The 22,048-nt window shown below is 42.6% G+C and overlaps 1 protein-coding gene across 2 annotated transcripts in view; it reads left to right on the forward strand.

The window, feature by feature from the left end:
• raver2 (ribonucleoprotein, PTB-binding 2) overlaps positions 1 to 22,048 on the forward strand; it is an 82,286-nt gene that overhangs the window by 41,521 nt on the left and 18,717 nt on the right. For both annotated transcript variants that reach the window (XM_035176030.2, XM_035176031.2), the window contains exons 5-6: positions 13,713 to 13,904; positions 19,242 to 19,362. In XM_035176030.2, the coding sequence (XP_035031921.2) occupies positions 13,713 to 13,904; positions 19,242 to 19,362 (313 nt within the window). The remainder of the gene's footprint in view (positions 1 to 13,712; positions 13,905 to 19,241; positions 19,363 to 22,048) is intronic.

The following is a 22,048-nucleotide window of genomic DNA, read 5'->3' on the forward strand; positions in this document are numbered from 1 at the left end:
CTATGTCAGCACTTTGATGCACAGCACACGTACAGTGGACGACTCCCTTCACACTTTGTCTTCTTATTTTTTCTGCTTGTTTGACGGCACCGTGAAGACAACTTTTCTTTTTATTGTGCTGGTCAATAAACTGAATATGTGATAATGTTATATAATGAGGTGCAGTGCAAATTTGGAATTATTAACTTAAACTAAGCTCTTTCTGAAGCTTTCACTTAAAGGTTCAAGTGTGTAGAATTTAGTGACATCTAGTGGTGAAGTTGCATGTTGCAGCTGAATACCCCCCAACCTAACCCTCCCCTTCCAAACATGAAAGAGAACCAGCCTTCAGTTGTCATAAAAACTCAAAAGGTTTAGTTTGTCCAGTTTAGGCTACTGTAAAAAAAACATGGCGGCCTGCGTAAAGAGGACCCGCTCCTTATGTAAATATAAAGTATTTAAATATAAAGGCTCATTCTAGGCTAAAGAAGACAACAATTTGTACAATCAAGATGAAACACACTGGGATTATTTCATATTCCATTCTGCCAACAGATCCCTTTCACCTGAATCTTACACACTGGACCTTTAATATACTGCACTGTACGTGTTGTTTAGCTACAAGGAGCTGCTAGGACTCTGATCACGACAACAGCCACGACAACGGATTCTTCAGTTCAGGTTCTGCGTACTGAGTCGAGCTCCGCTGATCTGTGAATAAACAGGTGAACAGCTCTTTGTGTAGCAGCGGCGGTGCAGCTTCGGGGTTCTGTGGACTTTTACCGTTTCCCGAAAGAAAACCGCAACCAGCTTCACCACAGGGCCAAACAAACAGTTCAATCCAAACAAACAGGCGGAGACGAGACTCTGCTGCAGATTCATCACATTGTTTCTAAGATTCCTCAAAGAACCTCTTGTGCAATTGTTGCGCAGCTCATTAAAGACTTCTCAAGTACAATCTTTAGATGTTTGACAAAGATGAAACACACACATTTTATTCAAAGAAAGAATAAGTAGAAGACCGTTGTTATGTTTTAATACATCTTTTTTCCTTCCAACAAAGCTGATGAAAAAACCCTCAAAAACATTTGTTGTTTGTTGAATTTGATTAAGTTTCATCCTTGGAACGTCCAATTTTTAAGATGAATGATTTCTTAATGATTTGATCTAGATCCCTCCTCTTTTATGTCTTTTTAATTATAGACACTTTCCCTTCCTCGGTCTCCCTTCTTTTCATGTGGACACGAACACACACACACACACACACACACACACACACACACACACACACACACACACACACACACACACACACACACACTTACAGTTTTCTTCATGAGGTCACTGTGCCCGCTCGTGTACATTTCTTCACAGACAGCTGTGACAGTGCTGTCGTGACCTCATCACTCGGTTCAGACAACTGATGTGGTCATTTATACGGTGTCTCTCTTACACACACACACACACACACACACACACACACACACACACACACAACACACACCCAATAACTGACAGGGGTGCTCCTACGAGTGACTCAGTCAGCATCTCTTGGCTGAACACCAGGACTTGAGGTCAAGAGCTGTCAGACACACTGATAGCTTAGCCTAGCTTTCTGCACTGTAAACACACACACACACACACACACAGAGTTTTTGTAAATATGTGAAATAAAATGGAAGAACCTAAGTGTTCACAATGAAAGTGTTTCACTGTAAAGAAGCATTAAAAATGGCCTTTATAGATTTCTAAGACATTTTTACCCAGCCATTGCCATTTCAAACATAATGTTGGATAAAGAGCATTCAGCTTTTTTATTGGGAGCAGGTTTTAATTTGTTTTGTTTTTCACATATTCTCTGTCCAGCAACAGTGGAGGACTCACCTCTTCCCCCTCAGACCTCACCTGTAACAATGAGGTCACCTTATCTTTGCTCTTAACATCCTGGAAACCCACCGGTTCAGTCGACAGCCTCTGACGCACACTGAGTCTACACGTGTGAACACCGAGAGCGAAGAGAAGCAAACAGCTGCTGTATGCGTGGGTCATGCACAGTGCACACCGGCCTACTGTGAATTTGCATAATTGTTTGTGCAAATCTAAATAATGATGGAATATTGTATATGGCGTGAGAGCAGTAGGAGTAGAAATATGAGTACTAGGCATCATTACTCAGGCGTGTACACAGACACGAAGTTGATGATGGCTTCAACGCCATTTGCTCGCAATGCAATTTAATATAATGTATAATATATGTTTCGCAGTTTAGCCTCTTCCACAGCGGCACATAGAAATAATGATTGGCAACTTTTTATTTGTCTGTTCTGCCTCATGTTCTCCGTCAGCCTCCATCCCTCCATCCCTCTACTTTTCCACATGTCGGTTACTTAATCGCTCCTCTCTTTTTCTCTCCATCCCTTTGTAACTCCCACACTCCCCCATCCAACCATCCAACCATCCATCCATCCATCCATCCATCCATCCATCCATCCATCTATCCATCCATCATTGGTGGAGTGGTTCAGGTCATTTCCATACCGGTTGTTTAATGTATGCTGATGATAATAGCCTATCGACCTCCCCCTCATACATCCACTTTTCTCCCTTGTTCCATTCCTTCCTCCATCCATCCCCCTGTTCCGACCGGAGGGAACAGCAGACGAATGGGAGGAGGGGAGGAGGAAGTGGAGGGCCACTTGATGGAACACTGATGGTAACAGGCGTCAGCGCTCAGGCTGAGAAAGTGCAAATGCGTTTGTTTCCTACTGATTTGTAATCTGCTCACTTTCACAGAAAAAAGCCTCTGATATGATTGTAATCGCACACATATGAGTGATTATATGGTAATTTCATTTGAAAGTTTAATTGCAATCACCAATCCTCTGAAACTGAGCGTTTTTCGGGCGTTGTTGTAAATGCTGTGAATGTTTATTTACATGGTGCCCTGATAGAATACTGTAGAGTGGAAACTGATGACTGACCATTAGCAACCAATCAGATAATTCTGATTCAGTCAATTATTAAAAAAGAAAAAATACCTAAATTTAGCGGTTCTGTCGCTATAAATAAGACATTTGATGCTTTTTCTGTTTTTTTGTGTCAGTAAAAGTTCTGCTAAGTTGAAGTTCCGGTAAAAACTTCTCCTGATACACATCTTCAGTCATCTGGCTCATAGTTTCAAACCATTGTGATGTCATGTGACATTACGATAGCCCACACTTGCACAACGCTTACCTAGCAGCTAATCTGGCGCCTAACAAAGCCAAGTAGAGCGAGAGCAAAGGCCGACATTTGCTACGCCCGCTGGAAGCGGGTGACCAATCACAACAGAGTGGGCCAGCTGGCCAATCAGAGCAGACTGGGCTACAGTAGCTAAAACCGCTGTCAGTAATGGCCAGTGTGAGAAATGTGATAAGTTTTCTGAACATTAGAGCACGAAAACTTTTTCAAGTACTAAACCAAGTTCAAATTGTGAGCCTGAGCTAAATGTCCCCTTTAATTTGGAATATTTGATGGTTACCTCTCTAAATAAATTGCTGTTTTTAAAGTTATTTTTGTTGTGTAGAGGAACTTCACATAAAGATGAAGATCGAGCTAGCCAGGAGTCGAACCTACGATCTTTTCATCCGTAGTCAGATGCATCGTTCATTGTGCCACTGGCCCTGTGTTCATTTAATAGAGATAGTGACAGACACCAAACAGGCTGTAGCCTGAATGCCAGCCAGGAGTTGAACGGGGAACCTGCTGCTTAAGGCCTATGCACCATGTAGACAACACCCAAACCTTCTGCTAATAGATTAGCCCTTAAATTGCTGTTTTTGTCTAACCAGCGGTTCCCAATGCCGTAAAACTCACATTTAAGAAGTAGATACCAGCACATGTTTGGCAGATAAGTGTCTAAAATTAGTCTTAAATTACCATCATATTGGTGGTGAATAGTTTTGCAACCATTATGGAGCCTGACATTATTTCATGCAGAGCAGCCTCAGCAGTAAACATGCTATCGTCACACCACCTGCTACATGTTGCTGTTGCTGGTTAATTTCTCGCTCCAGCACTCTGGCCTCCTCCTGTTCTGGTTCCCTATTAACTCTGAAAGCCTTGACACCTTGTGCCCTGTGTATTATGTGTGTTCATGTCTCTCTGTGATACTGTGACATTCTGCTGCTTATAATCCTCCGGGGGGGTTTTATTTCTCTCATGTGGGAATCTTTTCTTCTGCCATTTGGTTTCAATTACTCACAAATTTCTGAGATTTTTCGAGTTCTATCCCTGCAAATGTGTGAGTTAGATTCTTGGACTGAGTGAAGCTGTGGTAATTCTCCACCTGTTAACACCGTGATGCTCTGGTAGAACATTGTGGCTGTGAATAAGAATCAGACTTGATGTTGATCTGTTTTGCTGCCTGCTGGTAAAGTGCTGTTCACTGTGGAGAGTCTGGAGCTCAAGTGTTCAGACTCTGAAATCGCAGCGCTTTTGTCTGCAGACATTTTTGAGGGCAGTTAGATTTCAGCCTTTTCTCGAATCTCGTTTCCTTTTTCTTTTATTTCTTTAAAAGCCGAATAAACTTTAGTTCAGGAACTTGATTGTGAAAACCACACACTGTATACAGAGATGGACAACGTGTCTTTATTTCCTCCCACTATCCACAAATGAAGCCGAAATAACTCCAACATGTATGCTGATTAGGGGATGAGGCCGTCTCAGCTGTCAATCATGACGTTTCACACCATTTTCGTAGCTCATCAAATCTAAACTTAAATGACAAAGACCATCCACCATCCGAAAAACCCCTATACGGTTCAGGTGTGTGTTGGGCCATGGTTTTGTGTGAAACCACACTTGGCCTACATGTGCCATCAAAGCAAGCAGCATGTCCCTCCAGGACTCCGTCTCCCAGGGCCATTAAAAACCAGAGCAAGGAACTCAATGTCCCAGAGGGCATCAACTTCACACAGAGGGGTGGAAACCCCCAGGGACACAGGTTTCAACTCCCATTGGTCACTCTGGACCCCATGACCTGTGAGGTCACCGGGCCAATATAAGCTAGGTCCTCCAGCTTCTTGCTCTCGATCTCTCTCTTGCTAAAACCCTCTAAGGGAGAAGGCTGTTGAGCCTCTTCTGCCTCTTCCTACGATCCTTCCACAGGAGGGAAGGCTGTAGAGCCTCTTCTCAGCTCATCTTCTCTTCCCATCCAACTCTTGAGAGGAGCACAAGGTGCAGCTTCCAGCTCATCTCACCAAGGAAACCTCCTCGCCCTCCAAGCTCTACCAACGTCCCAGCAGCGACTCGATGTCCTGCTGGCAAACTTCAGCAACTGAACTGAACTCAACCGAAACCAGCAAGACGACACAAAACTGCGAACTGCACAGCAACTTCCGTTTTCCCTTTCCACGGACTGGTAACACAACTGGGCTTAATAATTATACTAGGCTAAGCAAGACTGTTTATTCGATTCTGTGTGAGGTGTATAAGTTTGATTTGTGGTGTTGTGGTATTTTGGGTACAAGTTATTGAGAAAGTAATGTTAGTCTGTTATGCTCTTCACAGTCTTTCGTTGCATCAATCTAGTAACTTCCTCTAATTTGGCACACACACAGACACACGCATAACTCTTCACCTCATTAGCTCTACAGGTCGTAAACATTCCAATAGTGGGGAAGGGTGTTATCTCTTTGGCCAGCCACCATCTTGAAAGCACGCTGACTCACACAGACACACACACATGTATACACACATACCTATCTTTGTTTAGCAATTAGACCATTAGTAATTTGTGTTTTATACTTTATTATATTCATAATAAATGTTTTCTTTCACAAATGTTTTTCCATTAATGTTGCATAAGTGAATTTCGCCAACCTCTACACTGTCAAGAACCCATATCTTTCAACTAGCTAACTATCTATATGGTAATTTTGGTTATAGTTATTAATTTAATTGTTAATCAGAGTTCCAAATTTGTAGTTAGAACCTTTATGAGACTTAATCAATAAATTGGCTATCTTTTCACTTCCTTTGAAGGGTGGTGCCCGAGTAACTTTAATCAATTAAAGTTATTATTTAATATTAATAATAAAATATTAATATCTAATATTTTATTTTGATAACCAAATTTATTGAATGCGAAAGGCACACCATTTTATGGTATCACGTTTGATGCATCATGGCACAACATTAATGGCGTCCCTGGGTGGGCAGAGTACAGTTGGCAAAATTCATAATTATGCAACATTAATTGTTATTTAATTAGCAATTAGTAATTTTATTTTTAATAATATTTTTTCCAACATTAATGGCGTCCCTGGGTGGACGGAGTACAGTTGGCAAAAAAAATTCATAATTATGTAACATTAATTGTTTCTTCCTCTTCCATTTTGGCTAACATAAATGGTGCCCCAGCGAGGGAGAGTACAGTTGAAAAATTCATGATTATGCAATATTAATTTCTTTTCATTTTTGGCAACGCTAGAAATAAGTGGAATTTTGAATTTTCAGTCAAGCCAAAGGTTTGAATTCAATTCCACTAGTCTGCCACCGGAGTAGACATTCAACCGTATTTACAAACAAGTGCATTGTGGTGAAATTTAATTTATTCATAAATTAAATGTTTATTAATAATTAATTATTCATAACTACCATTTTAGGTCCTCATAGTGTTACGCTAAAAGATTGCTATCGTTGCTAATAACTCCAGTTGAATATTCGTTGTTGAAATTTTAAGAATTTCTTTTAACATTTGAATATCACATATTCAATGTTAACTGGTCAAGCTGTGAAATTTCCTGTAACTGTTAAGTGCTTTTGAATTAAGACATAGCGTGCCACCGGCCCTATGTAACAGAGCTCGTACCTGGCTGTTACTGCCAAGCATTTCAGCCCAAGTTGGATAAGAGAACCTGAGAAAGAGCCACAGCGTGCTTCCAGCCCTGTGAATTTATAGAACCCCTAACTGTTACTGCCCTGCATATCAGTTAGTGATTAAAAGTTTGGTGAACTGTTTTACCCACCATAGTTTTGGTTAGGCTAGTGTACGACCAAATCCACACTATAAGGTGTCTGCCAGTGCAACACCAAAGCCAACCACACTGCTTTTTGATTTATAAACTTGTAAATCTAATTTTCAATTTCAGAACCAACAATGGAGAACCCCTGTGTAGAACAATTTGTTTCTTCCATAGCACAGAGCCTGACCCTGGCTATCCCGAATTCATCAGCAAGTTGAACTTCAGTGAGTGTAATAAAGAAATAGATTCTCTACTTAACGACAGGTGTGATGCACAAACAGCATCAAAGGGTCCATTGTTGAGATGCATGATTCTAAATTTCCACAGGCAAATCAACCTTGCCTGTCAGAGCAAAGCAGCTGTGGAACAGGAGGTAAATGCCCTAAGAGCGCAAAATGCTTTTCTTTTCCAGGAGGTTCAAACTGCTAGTAAGAAAGCCCTGCACTACTTAGGAGACCTGCACTCAGCAGAGTCAGATCTCATTTCACACAAGGAGGAATTGTTAAAACTTAGATTAGAAGGCCGGCCTCACATCAGTTTTGAACCAATGCGATTCTGGTTATTCGATTCACACTCCTCCGATAGTGTACGGTTAACTCCTCTTCACTCCCAAGATGGGACAGAATCCCATCCGACCCTAAGTCTTCGGAAGTAAGTCACCTCCTGATCCTCCACTGACAGGAAGAGGAAACAGCTTCTAACTTCCCATCTCCTGACTCTGACACTGACATTGACGACACATGTAGTTTATCTTCAAGAACACATTGTGCCTCATATGCTTCTCATCCACGGATGCATGACACTTTTTCCGTGCACAACTCTCCAAGGGGACTTCAACATTTCAGGATGTTTTAGCACCTCCCCCTCAACCAGAGAGACCTGCAGCAGGTGATGCACGTGCCCGGACCTCACAGTGTCCTCGCTTTGATTTGCTTGAGTTTCTAGCTAAAGATATTGAACAATTTGATCCAGACAACTGTGATAACAATATTGATAATTACTTTGAGAACTAGATCTCAGCTTAAGTGATGTGCCAAATGCAACAGAAAGAGAAGGTTAGACTCGTGTTAAAACCAGCTCTACAGCTGTTCACAAGTTTATTCAGTCACTTCCTTCCAGCGTCACAAGTAACTACACAGAGCTCCGTCAAGCACTAGTCGAGAATTCTCTTCTACTGCTGACGAGATCACATCCATTGTTACAGCATCCCAAATTAAACATTCACGTCGCGAAAATCCCAAAGATTATTTTCGACGTTTGAGGCATGTTTATTTTCAGGAAAGACGCACCAGGCCTAGAAGAAAATCCACCTTCAAGTCCATGTTCTTCGAAACTTACATCCATGTATCGCACACATGTTGTACTGATGACACAGCAAGGAAAACCTTCAATGCAGCAGATCAGGAAGATGACACAGGTGGCGGGAAACTGTTATCACTTTCAAGGCTACAGTAGGTGCAACCAGGCCCGTCAAAACAAACAGCACGGTGTCAAATTCATCCGCTGCCTCAAAACTTCACCCTCACAACAAAACGAAGGGGTGACAGAAGGCAGCGTAGGGACACAGAGCGTACCCGCCATGTCCACCAACTTCCCAGAGATAGGCATTCCACAGTAGAAGCTGTAGGAAACCATACTCTGAAATTCTGGCCCAGACAACTTACCACTGCTCAGAAGTGACGACAGCGTCTCTGAGTACAGTTTAAAATATGGTTATGACCGAGCACACAGTGACAGCGCCTCTGAAGTCCTCCTGGACTCTGGCTCCCCAGAGCGTTACGGCCCTGAGCCACGACACAGGCGATCCAGAGCTCGCTCCTCAAGGCCATAACCAACACAGTGAAACCCTGTACTGACAGTCAGTATTAAGTTTCTTGCAGTTAATAGGAAACCTGTTTTGTTAGCAACAGCAGCAAACTTCAAAACCTAAATTCTGATTAAACTTATATACCACTGCCAACTTTGTAAATATGTTTGGATCGACTACTTTCCATTTCATAATAATGAAGTCCATACCACATGTTAGGACATTAGCATATTATTACAGAAACAATGATACAGTCATTTGGATTTGGAGACTTTGAAAATTATGACAACCTTCCAGGAAAACCTGCTGAAGATTAAAATTGTTAAGTCTAACAGATCAGACTGAGTACTACATTGAGTAGGATTCCATGAGTGAACAAAACTCTTGGACATTCCAAAATGACCTTATCATTGTACGTGCCACTCTCTCTGCACCTTATCTTACAATTTACAATGTCTTATTTCTTCCTTTTCTCCTAACCTAGTGAAGAGCACAGGTTATTCATATTGTACTGTCATTGTAATCTGAATTATTTGTCTAATTTGAATCTTGTAGCCAAACTAGATAGTATACACAAATGCCCAGATGTGACAATCCAAATGAACTGACAATTGACTTTTCAGCTTTGGACTAAACATGTTCAAGTTCGCCCTCAGGAACCCACGTCAGGTGCGATCCTGAGAACGAAGGGGATGTTGGGCCATGGTTTTGTGGAAACCACACTTGGCCTACATGTGCCATCAAAGCCGGAAGCAGCATGTCCCTCCAGGACTCCGTCTCCCAGGGCCATTAAAAACCAGAGCAAGGAACTCAATGTCCCAGAGGCATCAACTTCACACAGAGGGTGAAACCCCCAGGGACACAGGTTTCAACTCCATTGGTCCTCTGGACCCCATGACCTGTGAGGTCACCGGGCCAATATAAGCTAGGTCTCCAGCTTCTTGCTCGATCTCTCTCTTGCTAAAACCCTCTAAGGAGAGAAGGCTGTTGAGCCTCTTCTGCCTCTTCCTACGATCCTTCCACAGGAGGAAGGCTGTAGAGCCTCTTCTCCAGCTCATCTTCTCTTCCCATCCAACTCTTCGAGAGGAGCACAAGGTGCAGCTTCCAGCTCATCTCACCAGGAAACCTCCTCGCCCTCCAGCTCTACCAACGTCCTAGCAGCGACTCGATGTCCTGCTGGCAAACTTCAGCAACTGAACTGAACTCAACGAAACCAGCAAGACGACACAAAACTGCGAACTGCACAGCAACTTCCGTTTTCCCTTTCCACGGACTGGTAACACAACTGGGCTTAATAATTATACTAGGCTAAGCAAGACTGTTTATTCGATTCTGTGTGAGGTGTAAGTTTGATTTGTGGTGTTGTGGTATTTTGGGTACAAGTTATTGGAAAGTAATGTTAGTCTGTTATGCTCTTCACAGTCTTTCGTTGCATCAATCTAGTAACTTCCTCTAATTTGGCACACACACAGACACACGCATAACTCTTCACCTCATTAGCTCTACAGGTCGTAAACATTCCAATAGGTGGGGAAGGGTGTTATCTCTTTGGCCAGCCACCATCTTGAAAGCACGCTGACTCACACAGACACACACACATGTATACACATACCTATCTTTGTTTAGCAATTAGACCATTAGTAATTTGTGTTTTATACTTTATTATATTCATAATAAATGTTTTCTTTCACAAATGTTTTCCATTAATGTTGCATAAGTGAATTTCGCCAACCTCTACACTGTCAAGAACCCCATATCTTTCAACTTAGCTAACTATCTATATGGTAATTTTGGTTATAGTTATTAATTTAATTGTTAATCAGAGTTCCAAATTTGTAGTTAGAACCTTTATGAGACTTAATCAATAAATTGGCTATCTTTTCACTTCCTTTGAGGGTGGTGCCCGAGGAACTTTAATCAATTAAAGTTATTATTTAATATTAATAATAAAATATTAATATCTAATATTTTATTTTGATAACCAAATTTATTGAATGCGAAAGGCACACCATTTTATGGTATCACGTTTGATGCATCATGGCACAACATGTAAGTAGATCACTGAACCATGATGGCACAGAATCACTTTTTAACTCAAAGTGAGAAGCTGTTTAATGTGAAAACAGCCTTCAAATGGTGAATAGACTGTATTTATATACAGCTTTTTTTCCAGTATCAAAGAGTTTTACAGTCCTTCAACTTCACATTCATACAGTTTTTCTTTATGCACATTTTGGGTGGAAGTTTTTATTTTGACAGTTCAGAACGCAGACTGGATGAGTCAGGGATCGAACCACTGACCCTCTGGACGATCCTCTCTACCTCCTGAATCACAGCAGCCCAATGTCAAACTGCCCGTACGTGATTCTGCTCAAACATCCAAGTGAAGCAGCAATTAGCTAAACACATTTTTGTGTGATGAGGCACTTTGAACCGTCCCAGACAGTGGACACGTCCTTTCAAGGGTGAGATAAATCAAGAACTCTTTTATTTTCTAGTATCGAAACTTAAATGATCCACTACTAATAATAGGCCATGTGGTGCGTTTTAACCCTAAGCTTTTATCTTTTAGCCATTATGATTACTCTGCATCATCCATTAGCTCCGATGTATTAGTCCGCCTGCATTATTTAGCTGGTCCTCACACACTCCACTCAAATATGAACCTTCTTGACAGAGCGGTACATCTAAAGTAATGTTAAAGGTCGGCAGCACTCCGACCTTGAGAGATCCAGTGATTGACCTACAACCATAAAGAAAATTATGCTGTCAACTCACTAAGTTGGAAAAAAGCCATATGTTGGATGCTTTTACACAGATAGTGTGTGTGTGTGTGTGTGTGTGTGTGTGTGTGTGTGTGTGTGTGTGTGTGTGTGTGTGTGTGTGTGTGTGTGTGTGTGTGTGTGTGTGTGTGTGTGTGTGTGTGAAGTTGTTAGTCCCTCCAGCAATACAGAAAGAGCAAGAGGATGTATTTCTTACATCATACAATTTTTTTGTATCTGTCCTTCTTGTCAGAAGGCGCTGAGATAAGCTCTTTTACCTCCACCACAAAATAGTTGTGTCAGTTTTAGACACACAATCAAACACACGCACACACCTACACACACACTCACATCTGTGCATGGAGGTTCTCGGTCCTGGACAATATGGATTTTTTTGTGAGTCAATGCAGATACCTATATTTGGCAGTAAAAGAATTTCCAATACTTGGTCGGATTCTGCACTTTACTAACTTTGCGTGTAAGGATAGCTGCTCTGAGGGGGATTGTTTTTGGGCCGTTGAATCCAAACACACAATCAGCTCTGTGGATCAATACTGTTCCAAGACGTTGCAATAAACTAAACACAAATAGAAACCTGGCTGTTTGTAGGAACACGCTTTGATTGCACTGCTGGTTTATTAAAAGAGAACAAATGAAAGTGTTTCCAGGCTTTTTACTTTAAAAGGGAGACGTCTATTAAGCAGCGTGCAGCTTATATTGATAATTAGAATTATCAGCGAGTAGCTACGTTTGCTCGTTGCACATTAAAGGAAGAATCCAGTCTTAAACACATTCACTCCATTAAAACAGCTGTTTGCATCAATGCATCTGGTGTGTGTGTGTTTTTTTTTAATTCCTGCAGAAAATTGGAGATCAGACGTTTGGTTTTAGTTTCAGTTAATCAGAAATAAGGGCTCGGTAAAGAAAATCCATCAGAGGCCATCCACATGGTGCAGATATATCCTTTTCTCTTTTGTTCCTGCAGCTCCATGTGATCTTGTTGTCTTTTGTGTCGGGGCATTGTTCCTCACTGCTGGCAGCAACAGATAGCACCGTGAGCACTGGTGTGTCCTCCGATAGTTACAGGTTTCATTTGGCCCACGCGCACCGGAATGAACAACACCAGCGAGGCGCTACTGATCATCCGTCCATCCTCTGTGCCAGATCGTCAGCTTTGCGCTGCAGGATGCTGTTTATCCTATATCCAGCTCCCCGGGTGAGGGATGACGCGGGACCTGGACAGGTTGAGGCAACATGTGCTTGGATTGGAAAGGATGGACGGAAACCAAAACCCTCACAGACGTGAGGAAAACCTGAATACGCCGCACAGAAGCTCACCAGCTGGACTCCAGATTCAAACGCAGGAGGCAGAGCTAAAAACTGAATTATTAAGTAACAACGCAGGAAAATGGACGGAGAGGTGGAGAAAAGTGAGGGTTGGGAGAGAAGGATATGAAAAACAACATAAGATGAAAGTAAAATGTTCAATCAGCCATATTTCAGCTTTGTTGTGTTTGTCTGTGATTTTTTTTTTCATCCCTTTTTTTTATCTTGACTTTTCATCATCAAACGTACAACAAAGCTTCCAACCACTTCAATATGTAATCTACCCTGTGAAGGAAGCCCGCACACCTACAGGGAGCAGGCTTCAACTCCAGGAACAGGAAGACGAGACCAGCCCCGACAGCGGCGATTGAAAATTGTTCCATATTTAAGAAAAGTCTGTTTTGGGAGATTTCCCAAACAGTAAACAGATGAAATCGTAAACCTACAGATCTCATCGAGGTCGAGAAAATAAAGTGAAACAGCCGAGGTCTGCTGCAGAAGCATAAATATTCTTATTGATTAAATAAAACAAGTGAAGTTTCTTTCACCCTGAAGCCGAATATTGCTGATCAAAACCAGTTTCTTAACTATGTGCTGATTTTTGCAACTTTGAAAACGTAACTTTCTCGCCTGTACTCCCACCTCGTGTCAAAACAGAAAAATTATGAAAGCAGTGCGGTGACTTTTTATTTTCTGACCGAGGTTACGAAGTTTGGAAAGATGGAAATTGAAATGGTCCATATGCACATTTGAAAGACTTAAATGTAAAAACACGTAGGATTTATTTAAAGGTTGTAACACTCTTCTTTTTTTCTTTTTGATATTTAACAGCTTGCTCAGGATGAGGGCAGCCCGGTGCGGGGGTTCGGCGTGGTGGAGTACGAGAGCGCAGATCAGGCAGAGGCTGTGCTGACGGAGATGGACCGGACGCTGGTGGGAGGACAGGAGGTCCGTCTGTCACCATGTTCCCCTGGCACCTCAGGGAGAAGCACCCTGGCTGCACTCATCGCCGCCCAGGGTATGGTGAGTAGGATCCACACGAGCGGCACGGCCAATCGTATTTCACCGTTTACCCTCCAATACATCCCGGTTCTTTCTGATGGTCATGGAGAATCTCCGATCATGCCCAAGCCAAGAGTTTGTGATTGTATATCTTAAGATCACCGTGGCGATAACCTATGAGTCCCCTAAATGTGCCTAATGGTTTTCATTAAGTACCATTCATTTTTCCATTTGGGAAAAATATAATCTCAATTTGAAAGAAAATGTCAAAAACAGATCCTGGATCAACCACTTCTCTGTGGCAAAATTTGATGGGTTCTTTATTTGTCCCACGTTTGACCAAATTTCGTGGAAATCAGTTTGTGTGTAATCCTGCTTTTAAACAAAATAAACAAGCAAACAGAAGTTCATAATTACAACTAGAATAGCACTCAGTAGAATTCATACTTCCGCCAAAGCCCAACAGTCCCCTTGTGAAACCACATTTAAATCAACTAGATCCGGATATTTATTCGGTTCTGCACCAAACTGCACACACTCATAAAACATGAGTTATCCTCTGAGAAATCCACGAGTGAAAAATCGGATCCAGACCAAAGTTTCATGGCTTCTCCCCTGACTCATCCTTCCACTAAATTGAGTCATAATCGTTCTAGTAGCTTTTGCGTAATCCTGCCGAATAACAAACAAACTAAAACATAACGTCCTTAGCGGAGGTCAAAGGGGCACGATAGAAACGCCAACCTCCACGAAGGCTAACGCCCAATCTCACCACGTTAAAGACAATGAAGAAAATCCTGGATCTGCCTTTGGAGAACTCTCAAGTTGGTGGATCCAGCTCCACTTGTTAAAGGTAGATTTAAAACATTCATACATTTCATCAAATCTGGACGTTCATTCCGGGCTCACACGAGAAGACACAGACAAGGTCGACATTCTCACAGCCACATCTGATTGTGAATCCAGCACCAACTGGTTGTTGCACGTCCAGCGTCGAGCTGCACAGACGTGCGACATGCTGCACATGCATGAGCTCCCTCGGGCTGAAGTAGTCTGTGTGGCTGTGGTATCCCTCCTACACAGCGCTGTGGAAGCAGAGAGGCACTGACATGATAATTATAGTTCTGTGGACTGATTGGGCTCCTCCACTGTCTCCTGCTGCCTGAAATAAACCCAACTCGCAGCCTGCGACACAGCATGACTCTGATACGCACAGACACTCACATACACACCGGCAGACTCACACGTACAAGATGTAAACACAAGTGAGGGTTTCAATACTTTCGCAGTCAAAGTCAGTTTATGTGCAGTAAGTGAAGGTTTTATTTCAGCATTTGAGTTTTTCTGGACATTGCATCTTAAAAAAAGTTCCGTCTCACATTCAGTGACAATATGCATTAAACACTCTTTCTCTCTGTGTGTGATCAAGTCTTCAATATGGTAAATTGTATTTATAAGGAGCTTTTCCATTACAAGTCACATTCACACATACGTTCATGCAGCTTTAATTCACATTGCACAGCGCCTTTTCTATCACACACCATTCATGCATGTCGGCACAGCTGTCAGGAGCAATTTGGGGGTTGGTGTTTTGCCCAAGGACACTACAGAACGCAGAGACCGGAGGAGCAGAGGATCAAACCACCGACCTTCCAGTTAGCAGGCGACCCGCTCTTCCTCCTGAGCCACAGCTGCCCAACCGCTGAAATGGCTTTGACAATGGCTGCAATCAATTTGCATAGCTTAACTTAAAGAGTGTATTTTTAAATGTACTGTTTCATGAATATTCAGTCTGCACGGAAGCCGGATGTTGTTTTTGTCCCGTGTGCGTCTGTGTGCGTGCGTGCGTGTGTGCGTGCGTGCGTGCGTGCGTGCGTGCGTGTGTGCGTGTGTGCGCGCGCAAAAACACACATTGATGGATTCTCACCAAACTCGGGAGGGCGTCTCCAGATGATTCACTTTTTAAGTTGATTAGTCAAAAGTCTTAAAATCCCCTTTACCCAGAAACCTCTGCAAATAATACAGACAGTCTTAAACTTATATCGATCAGAAATGTATTCCCCATCCCATGATGCCATATGATGAGTAACGTCACGAACACAATTATGTCAAGCATGTTCAAAAATACATTTTCAAGGTATCTCTGCATCCTGTGGGACTATACACTCGACCTAAAGCTCCTAGACATCATAAAACAACAAGCATCGACCCTGTGATGTTTTACATTTAGTTTAACTTATGTTCATTGTCTGATCCTATGTTTGTTTTGTTGTAATATTGACCTGCTTTGTTATTCTGAGCAGCTTCTTATTATCGGTGTCCTCTCGTGTGCAGGCCTGTACACCAGTGTAGCGATGTGACCTTCCATCGACTCCAATTAACTCTAACAACCCAAAGTTAATAATGCCACTCCTTCACCATGTCAGTAATCGTTCTGGTGCTTTTCATGTTCTTCTCTTAAACGGTCAATGAGCACAAAACACGTCACATGGAAATCCGCAATTATATTTTCTCATGAGTTGCAGGTTTACGGATCGTTACGAGTTCCCCCCCCCCCCCGCAGGCCGTGGAAAATCATTACAGCTCACTGTTTAACTCACATCTGTATATGAATATCTCAGATAACACTAATTGAGCTTAGGGAGGGATGCAATTAAAAGTCAGAGGTTGTAACTTGGGAGGAAACTGATGCCAATACTGAAAATCCAATTTACAAAAAAATGATATATTATAATATATACTTCTTATACTGTATAAAAGTATATCGCAGCCCCAAGCCTGTGAGGATACTGATTTACTCATTACAACCACAGAGGAGGTTATGTTTTATGAGTCTATGTGAGCAGACAATGACATTTTCAACATATTTGACCCAATAACACACAAGACACATCCCGTGACCTTGGACCTCAGAGGGTCAAGGTGACTGTTGGGCCTTGGAGGAGGATCGCGCTCTACTGAACTTCATTCTACTTCTTAAATTGCTGCGGCATCATTTTTGGTGAAATGTAACAGACAGGGATATTTTCTCTGAATCTTATTCTCAGCCGACGCGGCGCAAAAATAATCGCCGGGTGCGTTTTGAGAGGTTGTAACCTTGAGATGGTTGAAAACCACCAAACTGAATGGCAGCACGGTAACTGTCACAAAAGACTTTGAGAGAATAAAAAACTAAGTAGTTTGTGCTGAATAAATTAGCTTGTGTGTGATAAGGCAGGGAGGGGGACTTGTGAGGGGTTGATTGTGAGAGGGACGAGAAAAGGAGAAGAGGAGGCTGAGAGGACAGCGAGGTCTCTTTACTACCCCGAGGCATTATTTTAAAGAATGTGAGATAAAAAAAAACACCAGACCTTCAGAAAGAGACGGTGACCTGCTCCTGCTCCAGCTCTCTGAGGCAGTTCTCTCATTTCTTCAGTTAGCAATTGTGAGCGCTGAGGACCAGATGGCCTCCTCCTCCCTCCTCTCTCCTCCCTCCATCCCTCTCCTTATGCGATACTTCTCGCCTTCCCTTCTTCGCAGCTTCCTTACCTCCCTGGCATGTGTGTGTGTGCGATTGTGTGTGTGTGTGTGTGTCGGTGTGTGGGTGTGTGGCTGTATTTTGTGCCAGTAGCCAAACAGACTGATGCATGGTGACATTTTCTCTCCAGCCAAAAGAAAAGAAATGGAAGAGCTCTCCAGCTCTCTTTCCTTGAAAGACGCTGTCAGCTATGACTGGCCTTGTTCAGCACCAACACACACCACACACACACACACACACACACACACACACACACACACACACACACACACACACACTGACGCCTGACATTGTGGCTGTAACACACATACTGTACTGTATGCATGTGCCGACTCTCCTCTTTCCCTCTCCTGCTGACAGGCTGGAGTCGAACCCTCTCCATCCCCATCAGTAATGCTTTTCTCTTTCCGATGTGACACGGAGGAAACCAGGTTGACGTGAGCCCAAGTCAAGCTGTAGCTCAGGGGCAGAGGAGGAGGAAATATCACCATCCTGCTAATGTTGTTTAAAATAGCTGTGTCTCTGGGCCAGTCTGCCACGCAGCCGGTGCCGAGGAGAGGGTCTGACGGAGCAAAAGGCTCCTCCATTCGATTTGACGCAGACTAATTCAATAGGATTTCATTTGAATCTGTCGAATTAAATTTGCCGCAGCTTAATGAGCGTTTGGATTCGTACTCGGGGAATGTGCTGCACTGCACTGTACGTCTTTCAGTCAAACACGAGTCAGCAGAGATGTGTTCGCTTCCAGGAAACTCAGCTCACGCCGAATGAAATGGAAGCTTTACTGGTAAAAAAGGAGCTGTGCCTCTGGAGGTGTTCTGCGTGTACTACAAGCAGAATTAAATGGAGCACGTAGCTACAACAGCATCGTGACACACGTGAGACAAATAAAATAAAAACTTCATGTGACATTAACACACAATCAACTCATAAATGTATTAGGAAAGGATTGGAAAGGATTAAATATTAAATGGCTGAACAAGAAAACTTCCACTCTCATTCCAGGGGGCGCTAGTGAGGTCGTCCAGAACAGTTTTAGCTCAGAGTTGTGCAAACCCGCACCTGCAAAGCTCCCCACCCGTTACCTGCCAATATCACCAAGTCAAATCTGCACCCACTCACATCAGAAGGGTTGTGTCCCCCTCGTCCTCCCGTTTTCGTGGTTGAGTTGTTTTTTCTTCTTTGGAAAAGTCAGTTGTCGCAGCACTTACTCCTGCAGCTATTGATGTTTTTCCCCAGCAATGACGAGCTTAGAACTTGTGGCTTTCAAACGCTAACACTTTGTGGGGCAAAGCCACCGAGAACGAATCTACCACCGGCTGTTTTGGTCTTTCTGCGATTTCATTTTCATGCACTTACTAGTTCAGTGTCGGTAGTGATAGAAAGAGAAGTGGTCAGAGGTGACGTCGTTAAATAAATCCTTGTGATGAACTTGTTTTCATATCAGACCTGCAGGAGCCCTCACCTGGTGCAGGACGGTACTATAGCGTCAAAACATAAAGTCTAGAGTGGAGCATGTCTGGAAAGAGGCTGCTTCTCTTTGTCAAGTTTCCTACCTGAGGTTTTTTTTCCTCCCATCTCTTCTCCTGCCTTGTTTTTCCATATTTCTTTTCCTCCTTCAGTTGTTTTGCTCTGTCCCTTTCTCTTCCCCCCCTGTTGTCTCCCGGATCAGCTCCCCTCTGCTGACACTGCAGACACATCCTGATGATGTAAACCAGTGTAACGACTACCACAGGGGCCCCTAATGACAAGACCAAAACACGTACTGTACGGCAGACACGTACACAAACACACACAGTCCCACTTCTCTTTCTCTAACTTGTGCCTTGTCTCCTCTCCAGATTCTGAGCAACAGGAAAGGTCTCCTGCCAGAACCGAACCTGGCCCAGTTGCTGACCAGTATGACGAACCCCGCTGCCCTGCAGATCCTCATGAGGCCGTACCACACTGGGAAAAGAGGAGGTATGAAAAGCTGTTGCATGGATTGTGGTCAATACAATCGGCAAAGTCTTCTTTTTTAATTAACACAGGTCTTGGATATGTTGTCTCGCCTACGGTAACATTCGGGATAACTTACGGCTGTCCCTTGGAATCCATAAGTAAATGTCGCCCCCTATAAACTGTTTATAAAGATGGACGATGCATCTCCACTTCCTCCCACTGTTCTGAAATGTAATATCAAAGGCTGCCATCTTAACATCAGTGTGATAAGAACGACCTAAAAGAACAGAAACCATCTTTGAGTAAAAGGTAGGTGAGGTTTATGGGGCGATCAGGGGGGATTTTTAGGAACTAATGACAAACTCTTATAGGCTATTAGCAGGAAACTAAAACTTTAATGACAAGCACTGTTTATAGTGACTTGAAGGTTCAGCAAAGAGTAAAAGAGCAGAATATTAAAGTGAAAGTACATGATATTGATTAATATTTTCAATTTTTAATGTTAATGTGAAGTTTAATTAAAGACAAATTAAATTGGAAAACGAGCCAATATCGACAGTTTTTTAAACGTAGTGCTCTACACACACTCCAGTCCACTTGAGCTCAGGTTTGCAGCATGCTGCACTTTTTAAATCATCTTACATCTGAGGCGTCTCAGGCTCCTGATCAGAGTCCGTCTGTTTCGGTCGGCCTCACGATTTTGTGATCACCTCGTCGACGGCTTCATTATTTGATGAATGGCTAATCAGGTATTAAAATGAAATCGTGTGACATTGGCGGAACAAATGAGAACAGGAAGAGAAGAGGACGGGGGGATGTGGGGGAGCTCTCTTGAAGAACAGCACACACAATTAAAGTCTAAAATTAGGGCCTTGATTAAATGTTAAACTTTCTCTACCTATTCTGGAGGAAGCTACTATTAGCATTACATTTATTACGAGGAGGCCTCGGGATTCAGAGCAGGCACACACACACACACACACACACACACACAACACACACACACACACACACACACACACACACACACACACACACACACACACACACACACATACGCAATAGAAAGAGGGTGGTTGTGTAGTTTATATGGATTATTTTGTCAACACAATCGCCAAGTTTGAAGTCGATCAGACAGACGGAGATCCCTCAATGTATAGATATGAGTCATGGGGTTTTCAGACGTCTCACACAAGCTCAGTGTCGGAAGACACGACTGCAAAAAACGCCACCACACAACGGAAGCACAACCACAATGGAAGTGAGCAACATCAGATAATGACAATGCTACGAGCAGAGTAACTGACTGTGGGGGAGTTAAACTGTTTAATAATATCTGTTGTTTCTCACTTGAATGTGTGTTTCAGTCATGTGGGTTTTTGCAGTTGTGTTGTGGTGTTTGCGTTGTGGCTTTTGCTGCCGTGTTTTTCCGTCAATGCAAATGTGAGGAAGGTTTTGGCCACCGTACTTTTCACACTGCACCTAAAAAAAACAAGCAACACTGATGATTGTCAGTTAACACTTTTGTTGTTGCCATGGTGATTCAGTGAGTGAAAGGATTGATTAATTCTGTGTCCACTGGAAAAAACAAGTAATTTTCAACACCTCAAAGTTTTGAGCTCTTCAAAGAAAAACTGAAAATGCTTTGAAATAGTTTTAACAAACCAAATGTTCCTTGTGTTGATTCTCTTCTAATCGTAGATCTGATGAGTGTAGACAGCAGGAACCTGTTGTTGACTCATTACGTGATTGTCTTAGGCCCTGAAAGCTCATCGTGCTGCAAACTAAGAAAACACACAAAATAAAGAGAACAATCCTCTTTTGACAAGACATCCACTTCAAATATTCACAACCAAATCCAGAAATATGCTGTGAGTGACCCAGACGACAACGAGCCCGGCTGGGTCACTTCGATTTCAGCTCATTTTTATCAACACCCAACTTCAGTAACTTCACAGACTAGGTCACAGACTAAACGAGTCACAGACTAAACGAACATGACCCAGGTGCGTCACTTGTTGTGCCCCTTTGAAACACGTCTGTGCTATTTGCAGCCGTTCATGTGTTTTCTGAAGTTGCAGTGAGTTGAGCTTTCGGGGGCAGAACAGACCAATGATCGTCTGTAACTATTTCACTGGACGTCTCAGAGCCTGTTTCTCTTTATCACAGCCTAAACACAGAGTTTAGTCCTTTGAGGTTTTTCAGCAGTAAAACTGGGGAAAAAATTGTATTGAACAATAAATTCACGATGGTAGATACAAATCAGAAATAGTTGAAATACCATAAACAAGAGTAAGACCAAAGGTTGTGTAATAATGAATAAGAAAAGAAAATTGCATTTCCAAAAGTACAGAAGTACAACACAGGCTAAAAGCACAGAAGCCGCCTCACACTATTAATGCTGGCATTTAAAAAACTGATGTAGGCCTGATCGGTGCCTGCTGCAAATTAGCATATATGAAAATCCTGCTCTATAAGACATTGATAGATAGATAGATTGGTAGATAGATAGATAGATAGATAGATAGATAGATAGATAGATAGATAGATAGGTAGGTAGGTAGGTAGGTAGGTAGGTAGATAGATAGATAGATAGATAGATAGATAGATAGATAGATAGATAGACATGTAGGTAGATAGATAGGTAGGTAGGTAGTAGGTAGGTAGGTAGGTAGGTAGGTGGTAGGTAGGTAGGTAGGTAGGTGGG

Source organism: Hippoglossus stenolepis, chromosome 14 (assembly GCF_022539355.2).
Source record: "Hippoglossus stenolepis isolate QCI-W04-F060 chromosome 14, HSTE1.2, whole genome shotgun sequence".
In the NCBI taxonomy this organism is placed as follows: domain Eukaryota; kingdom Metazoa; phylum Chordata; class Actinopteri; order Pleuronectiformes; family Pleuronectidae; genus Hippoglossus; species Hippoglossus stenolepis.